The sequence below is a fragment of the Fusarium oxysporum genome, chromosome 15 (assembly GCF_000149955.1).
Source record: "Fusarium oxysporum f. sp. lycopersici 4287 chromosome 15, whole genome shotgun sequence".
Classification (NCBI taxonomy): domain Eukaryota; kingdom Fungi; phylum Ascomycota; class Sordariomycetes; order Hypocreales; family Nectriaceae; genus Fusarium; species Fusarium oxysporum.
The window spans coordinates 2,266,189-2,275,208 of record NC_031000.1 but is presented as its reverse complement, the minus strand read 5'-3'; the positions used below and the strand labels follow the sequence as shown (position 1 = coordinate 2,275,208).

At 48.8% G+C, this 9,020-nt stretch overlaps 2 protein-coding genes across 2 annotated transcripts in view; one reads left to right on the top strand and one right to left on the bottom strand.

The window, feature by feature from the left end:
• Positions 1–5,941: 5,941 nt before the first annotated feature.
• Positions 5,942–7,472, bottom strand: FOXG_22085 (uncharacterized protein; the record flags this gene model as incomplete). The annotated part of the gene is made up of 5 exons (XM_018402470.1): positions 5,942–6,421; positions 6,489–6,602; positions 6,653–6,887; positions 6,944–7,170; positions 7,341–7,472. The coding sequence occupies 5 exons, from the start codon at positions 7,470–7,472 to the stop codon at positions 5,942–5,944; spliced, it is 1,188 nt and encodes a 395-aa protein (XP_018255920.1).
• Positions 7,473–8,241: 769 nt separating this feature from the next.
• The window catches only part of FOXG_15594 (uncharacterized protein), a gene marked incomplete at both ends in the record, with an annotated part of 1,564 nt that continues 785 nt past the window's right edge, over positions 8,242–9,020 (top strand). Inside the window, 2 exons of the mRNA XM_018395683.1 lie at positions 8,242–8,332; positions 8,455–8,926. Coding sequence (XP_018255919.1) covers positions 8,242–8,332; positions 8,455–8,926 — 563 coding nt within the window. The remainder of the gene's footprint in view (positions 8,333–8,454; positions 8,927–9,020) is intronic.

Genomic DNA, 9,020 nt, shown 5'->3' with positions numbered 1-9,020 from the left:
CCTTTGTGGCCTTGGAGTCTTTGTCTGCTCCGTGACGGACTGTGGCCGGCTTGAGATGGGAGCTCCGTTCTTGCGGATTTCCGGCTCAACATCATGCTCAGTTTCGGTCAGGAGTTCTGTCTCCCCAACCTTTTCGTAGAATTGTACATTTGCAGAACGGACGATCTGATGTCCCTTCCTGCGAGAGGGCACCCAGCAGGTGTAGATCTGTGAACCTTCCATGCATAGGTAGATTCCAGCCTCTCCTCTTGGGCCAAACTTGTGTGATCTCAATCTTCGTTCCTGCGGTATGTGTATCGTGACTTGTGAGCCGCAGATTCGTTCTCCGGACAGATCCGGCTTGTTGTCTTGTCCGGGGAAGGCCTCGTTGAGAAAGCTTTCCATGGGAGTGAGGCCATCAATTGCCCTGGTGGCTGTCACGTTTGTCTTGCGCACCATATCTTCCAGGACCAATGGCCAGAGCTCTATCGGGATTCTTTCCGATTCCATGGTTGCTCTGACTTTGTCAAAGATGATGCGGTTAGAGCGCTCAGCAACTCCGTTAAATTCAGGAGTATATGGTGTCGTCTTGATGATCTTGACGCCGTGAGTGTACTCGAGGTTTTTGAGAGACGCACCATAGAGCTCAGAGCCGCCATCCATTTGGATTGCGTACACTCGGATGCCATACTGAGTTCGTATCTTGGAGATGAGCTGGCCTAGAAGTTCCGAAGCCATCCCCTTCCTCGTGAACGTGTAGGCCCATCTCATTCTATGCCTGTCATCTGTGGCAATCATTCCCCATCGTTCGCCTCTAATGCCCGGTGGATTGACTTTGAAGGTGTCAACATGAATGAACCCGGCCCTGGAGGCTCGTTTCCGTTTATTTCGCGGAGTCCATCGTAGGGCCTTTGCGATGTCGCAGGCGAGGCAGTAATTGAAAGGCTGATGGTCGTGGTGGCCGTCACAGTACATTCCTCTGGTCATTTTGGCAGTCTGTGACACCTGATATGCGTTAACATGGCCGAGTCTTCGGTGCCAAAGGTCGACATTCAGGCATTGGTTTGATGAAGCAGTGTGATGATTGCATGGTTCTGGCTGGAGTTCCGAGACGGCCTGGTTTGAAACAGTAGTCTTTCCGACCTCAGTGTTCACGTACAGACCGTCCCTTCCTATGCGGAGGAGACCAAAGACATCTCCTGTTGGGTCGTACATGTCGTTCCCGTCTATCCAGCCGCCGTTCTTGTATAGCCTGAGTCCTGACATGACATTTACCGGAAACTCAGGGATGAACAGCGTGTCTTTGAGGTTAATTGTGACCTGCTCACCCCATTTGTTTATGAAGCAAATTTTGACTGTCCCCTTACCGAATGGGTACACCTTCCCACCGCCCGTAACGAGGACCGTTCGGGTTGCAGGCTGCAGTTCTGTGAATAGGCTTTGGTCGTTGCAGATGTGGACTGATGAACCTGTGTCGAACAGCCATTCTGCGGTTGAAGAGATGTTATCAAGGGAGACTTTACACGTCTCTGTATTGTCCATAGGTAGCTCGTCTGAGACGCTGTCTTCAAGAATCAGAAAAGATCGCTCAACTGTCATGTGATTTGATTCCTTGATATGGAGATTCTTGGTGCTGTCGCGTTGAAGATCATGCTCCATGAGTTCCTTGGCGAGACGGACTGCCCAGTCGGGTCGCTTATCCTTATGGGCGAACCAACAATCATTTTCATGATGTCCTCTCTTCTTGCAGTTCGTGCAGGTATGTTCCTTGTTCTTGCCGACTCGATGATTGGTTTCCTGGCTAGACTTGTTCGCGGCTCGCTGGTTCTTTGAAGATCCTCTCCTCCGGCCACTTGCCTCTTGCTTTCTTGCGGCCGGGCCCTTCCTTCCAGTCTTTTTACTGTGAGCCCAGTACGTGGAGGCAGTACCATGACTGTCATCATCATCTGATGACCTGTTTTCATCAATGAGATCTTGCTGCATTGATCGTAGTGTTGGCGGATGCTCCGAGCGTAGGAGAGCGCGCTGTCTGGCAGTCCAGTCAGGGTACTCGTTCTCGCAGGCAGTCAGATAAACAACCTTTTTGAGGGTATCTGAGATTGGTTCTTTCTGCTCGAGGAGAAGTTTGACGAGTCGTTCAAAGTCGACATTAAATTGTGGAATTGTCTCGTAAGAGCTTGTTTTGATCCGGATGAACTGGTAAAGTGTTGTCTGCAGAAGAACTGGGCCCGTGCCAATACAATAGGCCTGGAGAAGGTTGAACATCTCCTGGGGATTCTCAATCCCGACTAGTTGACTAAGTGCTTCTCCAGTGCAGTTACCTCGGATGGAGACGGCAGCTTTTGCCGCCCTGATCTTTTGATCCATAGTCTGCTGTTCCTCGGGAGGGTAATCACCAAAGACAGCATCTTCGAGACCATTGATTCGAAGAATGGCCTTCTGAGCTGGGCAATATTGCTCCCAATTGGAGGGTCCGCCTAGCTTGAGCTCTTGCGGAAGGAAAAGAGTATTCTTTTCAGAGATGACCGTGGTACTGTCATACATTGAGGATGGTGTGTGGTCTTGACCTGAAGCACCAGGTCGCGACGATTCGGATGCAGGCGATACTCTGATTGTGTTGCGGGTTCGCATGGTGGAACGTGGGGCTCGTCGTGACGTCATCTTGAGTTGAAGTTTGGTTCTTTGATTCAGAAGAGAAACCCGGTGTTTGCTAACCCGGGCTCATAACCTGTTGTTTATATTGCGCAGTAGTGCTAGGTGAAAATATATATATTTTATGAAACTTGGTTTTTTCATTAGTGAGATGAGAGTTTTTCTCAGGTTTATATCTCTAAATGATTTCATCTAGGACTTTAAACTTTAAATCTAGGACTTTCAGACTGTTAGTCTGAATCCTGAAGGGAAGGGGGATCCCCGGATTTTCCAACACTGTTCCGATGAGGTCCACATGTCAATGGTGAAGTGGACCATAGATGAGAGAGAATTATGAAGCTTCTTGACGAGCCCTTGTTTGTGTTGAGCGAAAGTCTTTTTAAGAAGCTTCGGCACCGCTCTGCGGCTGCGTAGGAGGACGTCCCGGGCCATATAGTTGCAGGAGAGTATAACAGCATGAAACTCGGGGTACTCGATGAATGTGTGGGCGATATTGCGAACCGCAAGAAGCCTGGCAAGTGCTTCCTCGAATGCAGGAATATTAATAGCGTTTGCCAAATATTTTTCCTCAGTAAGGTCTCGACTGGCTTGACGTTCCTCCTGCCTTCCGAACAAGTCCGTAATGGTGCCATGTTGCTGCTTCTTCAGATCCGACCTTTCCACATGCTCTATCACCCGGATGCCATGAAAGTCCCGCAGGTGCTTGCGGGCTCGACTCAGGTTCGTCGTTATCGAATTAGGCTTTTTCGTGGAGTCGCAGTGCTTGCAGTACCAAATTTCGTGGTATGAGGTATCGCGAGCTTTCTCCCCTCTCTCTTCATAAGGGCCACGCGCCTCGTTCCAAGTGCTTTTGTTCGTACGGCCTTTGGTGCGCTTGCCAGCCCGATCAGAGAGAGAGTGATCCAATGTGTGCTTCGCAGGAACGGGAGAACCAGGAGAAGCAGACCCCAAGAGCTCATCAGAAGGCTCCGATAACAAGGGAGCGGGCGAAGCTGATGACATGTTGTCGGACAATTAATTCCACAGGGATCAGTGATGGCACCAGTCAACTGATAAGAATTAACAAAAGAACAAATGAGATTGAACAGCCATGTGTTCGGGCATAGCTATTTAAGCTCATGTCGTTAGGATTGGAGTCCTTGATGCGACAAGCCGGATGTGAAACCGGAGACAGGACTTTAAAGTACGGGCCGCGTTTTATATCCAGTCGCACGAACCTAGTGGTGATATGCGACACATATTTACTATTAGCAAGTTTCTAGCTGCGTTGAAGGCATTTGGTTTGCGAAATTTTCTTGGTTAAGTACTAAGATATTTGGGACTCATCGGGCGTATATGAAACATATGAAACCGACTGAAACATATGAAACTAGGGGAGTTACTGTTTCATACGAATCCGGGTCCAGGGACTGTTTCAGTTTCATATGAAACAGTATGAAACAACACGCGTGGCTATCCAGCACTGCTCGGGAGTTGCCCTTGGGCTGCCATTTGGCCTATCTTGTTGGATTTCTGGGTGCCGCAGCGCTTTGGAACGCGAAATCGGCCAGTTGACAGTGACCCTCCAGCCTGACAGTATGTTCTTCTTAGTCATTCCAACTCGGCGAGCCTTGGCGTAGGCCCTGATGAAATTGGCCTTGTCCATCGGAGCGGAATCGGTCAACGAGGCGAACCTTTCCAGCTCTCGTCGATATGCAGCCTTTAACGCGTTGAAAGCCCTCCGAGAGGAGCACAGGTTGTGTCTGTGCATAGTGTGCTGGTAGATAGCAGCAATAAACGTTGTTCAAAAAGCACGTGGCCATCCATTCATCCTTCCACCACTCAGCACTGATCGTGAGATGGGGGAAATGGAGGACATACTGTTGCATGGCTTCCATGACCATCTAAAATGATCAGTCTCGCATCAGATTCGTCGGCAGGCGTAGTCTGGGGCAGATAGACTCTTTCAAGCCATTCAATGCCTATGTGGTCATCAGTCCACCCGTTGGGCGATGTTATATAATACCAGTCTGCTATCTGCTTGAACTCATCAAGAAACCACTGTTTCTGGAGTTGTTTCCCCTTGAATATTATGCCAGGAGTCAAAGCGCGGCCGTCAGCAGTGATAGCTTCGATGAATGAAGTCCAATTCCGAGTTTGTGGTCCCTTGAGAAACGCCTTGCGCTTCGGGTCCGTGCTTCCAACGACCAGGCTATCTAGACCTGAACCCAGAGGGTTAGTCGGCCAAAACTCAAGCACTGACAGGTAACAGAGGTGAATGCTTGCCGAAACCAGTCATAATACCCCCCTCATCAACGTTGACGGTGTTTTCAGGCTTGATCCAACCATATTGGCCCTCCCTGATATCAAAGTACCAATGAACCGCTTTAGGGGTAAAAGAGTCGAACCTTTTGGCTTCTTGAGGTCTACCCATCTTGGTCTTTAGGTCTGCGCGGCGATTGATAAACTTGTTCACCCAGTTACGTCCCAAGTCGGGATGTTCGCTCTGCTGCCTCAACAAGCCCATGACGCAAGCGCGGATTTGACTATGGGACGGAGCATAGCCCAAAGTCTCCTGACGGAGAATCCAGAAAGCCAGCCTATCCTCTTGTCTCTTGGACAACCGTCGATGAGGGTGGATCTGCTCTTTCACGGCCCCGCGGCCGTGTCTGTCGATTAAAGTCCTTCGGGGCACTCCCCGTCTATGAGCGGCTTGAGGGGGTGAAAAGCCATTGTCAGTAACATCCAATATAGCCTCTGCCATGTCGTCCTCTGTGTATTTCCATCGAAGTCTTGACCTAGGCATTTTTTTGTCGTTGTCAAAGACAAAGACCAAAAAACAAGGCAAAGAGCGGTGAGGAATTTGGTGATCAAACTAACGACATTTCCATAGCACAGCATGCATGAATCTCGTACCCCGCACAGCCTTACAAGGTCAAAATCATCATACCCAATCATTTTTATAATCAAAAGAGGTAGTTTCTTTTCAGTAGCTATATATTTAGGCTGACTTTCGTGTAAGTGAAGTTGATGAGTTTTGGTGGAGCTTTTTTTTATTTTGCCTGGCGAAAGAGGGGTGGTGGCGAAAGAGGGGTTGTGGATGATACGGTGGTTTCGTTGCTCTGCATCTTCTGTCTGGCTTTTTGTGATTCCGCCTTTGCTTTTAATTCTTTATTTAAGTTAATATTAAAATATACTATTACTATAATTAAAAAAGGAAAAATGTTAACTTTAATTTAAGTAATTAATTAAGCATTAAAGAGATGTAATGAGGCCTAGATCGTCTAAATTACATCAGATAAAGTAATCAGACAGCCATCGATGATAACATTCAGCGTTTCTGTGACGGAGTTCTTGCTACTGCTGTCTTGTAGCCCCAGTCATTAGCTGCCGGATCCCTTGAAGCATCGCGAGCTTCAACATCGGGCGCAACTTCTGACTGCACGCTGATCTCTTGTGCGATAATGATGCCGTCGTTGCCTTCTCTGCGTAATGGCTTGCCGTCACTATCTTCAGGCAGAATATGCTCGTCGCTGCCCCAAGCCGTTGTATGGGGGACAGTAGAGAGTGAGCGGCTACTCGGCCTTCGTCGTCGACTAGTACCGAAGTAACTTCCGCCCATCTCGCTACTTCTGAGCTGGTGGCTCTCGGAGACTGATCTGGTTCCCTGGCTGAAGAGTACACTCAGACCGATCATGCTTGCGCCCTTTCGTAGTAGAGGCTGGATGATCGGTAGGTTTGTGACGACAATCGCGACAAATGTTTCGCGACACGCCCAAGCGCTTCCCGAGACTGCTCCATTGGGTCCCGACTAAAGCAAGAGACGTTGGTTAGTAAGTGGCAAGACCTTATCGGTGGACAAGGTGACCTATGCTTACAGTGAGAATCGTCACAGCTCGAATCGTGCCAGCCATCATAATGAAGAGAGCACCGCTGAACAGAAGCATAAGAGTGAGCCTGCGTCGCAAGCTAATATTGACACCCCAGAGAAGCTGCATCGCACTTTAGACAAGTTGTTGATAACTGGGTCATCATGACGTACAGGTAGTGGAATAGAAAGCAGGTAGATATCTGTCAAGATGTTTGGAATAACCACCACCAGCACGTATGCTGGCGAGTTTGTGGGTCGGCACAGGGTTCCCGGATCTGGGGTGACCTGCCAGAGGTGATTAAATGGATGGCATGATAGAAGAATCGTGAGGGCGACAGCCGTGTAGGTAATCCCAAGAACGATGTATGCAAATTTCACACGGGTCTTAAGGTGAGTTAATCCGGACCTGTGTGATAGAGTCAGACAACGACCACAAGTTTGCGACAACTGGGTAGCAGATACGTAAGGCGGCCGTAGAATGCTGTAACGCAAACCTTGAGCGACCACAATATACAGGCATATAACGACCAGCCCATGACCTGAATCTTGGATCCCCAGACACGATTGTAGTGTTCTTGACCGTGGATGTCGATGTTCGCACGCTCTTCATTCGTCATGTAACTATTGGTAAGACCTTGGAATTTGGCGACGACTAGATCCGCTGCTACCGTCTGTGCAATAAAGACAATCTGCAACCAGAATGCATGTCAGCAAATTTGCATAAAGCAGCGATATTGACAGATCCCAAAACCACGCACTTGGTGTTGGTGCTCTTGGGTTCATCGCTGATGAACCAACATGGGCCATCAACGAATAAGTGGGTCCGTAGCTGCACATTCTGGTCAAAAAACAAACTCACCCCCGTGAACGGCATCAGATAATCGTCAAGCTGCCATCTACCAGATCCTACTTGCCACCATCGTACTCCAATTCGGACACCAATGGTGGCGAGCCCGAGCGAAAGCAGCACAAATTGTTCTTCGATACCCATCTCCACATGCTATGATGCTGCAGTACAAGAAGCAAGCACCACCAGTCGGCCCGAGAGGTTGGGATCGGTGAGAAGTAAAGACGAAGAGATCCAGGTCGAAAGGGAAGAGAAGGAGAAGAAAAAAAGAAGAACTCGTGTCGGGAATAAATCAACGTGTATGGATCTAGATAAGGCCAAGATCTTCGCCTTATAGAAGCGGGGGGCACGTCGCCGTGATCGTGTTACTAATGAAGCGGGTAAGGGGCATCGGATAGCGGGGGCATTAGGGTCAAAGAAAGCACCGGACTGCTCTATTACAGTTGTCTATATAGATGGGCATGCGATATAAATACATACAAATCTTGTGATATCACTAGTGCCTGGCCGATAGCTGTCTGTCATTGAGCTGACTGACTCGTACTATCCGCCATCTGATGAGGGATAACCCTTGTACTATCCGAAAGTGCGGGGGGATTTGTTCCGGGTGACGGAAGGTGGGCCCAGTCCCACTTTCCGGACGACGGAAGGTGGATCCAGATTCACTTTCAGGAAGCCTACTCAAGTATTAGAGACAGAAACGGGCCCCGTTTCCACTTCTCCTCCAATGCATTCCTTCGATTTCAACAAGGGTCTTACAGACTGAAACCTGAAACGGGGCCCGTTTTCGCGTCGATTGGTCTGTGCCAACCATGTAGAGTTCATTTAACCCACCCGCGCCTCTATATTCCTCTTCGACCATATCATCTTCGACCATATCATCTTCGTTATATTCTATTGGCCTTGTAACATAATGCATCGGGATCTTCAATTAAGTCCGGAACAGTATTCCAGACTGGAAGAGCTTAATCTCCACCTCAGGCTACCAGAAGGGGCGATCATCTGTACGCGTTGTGGCTATACACTCGCCGCAGATAACGGCCGTGTCGGACGCCACCTTGGACAGAAGCACAATGTTTCCAAAGCAGCCTGCCGAAAGTTAAAGGCTTTAATTAATTCTCTTCAGCTTCCGAGTCCCGAAGAGCTCCCCAAAAGACAAGACGGGTCTTCAATTGCATCACGAACAAGGATTATCTTCTCAACGATGGTGTTGTTGCGCTGCTACGTACAGCTACGTATGGTCTTGAGAATGCCATCCTTGCTGCACCATTCCAGCTTGAGATTTCAGGCTATGCGATAAAGCGTAATACAGCTTGGGGTGAGAAGATGTCACCTCTTCTTCCTGATCATTACTGGAAGGTCAACTGCGAGGCCCATCTTGGCTTCCTCAGCTCCCTTGAAGCCCGAAAGAGAATGCATGGAATTCGGTTCCTTATCGGAAGCATTCGACACAATGTATATAAACAGTTTACCACTTTCATTTGGGACCGCAAGAAGGGAAAGTTCTATCACTTTGACAGCTTTCTACCTGATCAGATGATCCGCCTTTCCAACGCCATCCTAGGCTTCGGGGAATTCCTTGCAGCCATCGGACAGAAGTTCACCTTTACCTACTATCAGATGCCGATCTCAAAGCAGCCTACCGGATGGGAATGCGGCATAATTGCTTCCTACTGCGTCATTAAAAAGATT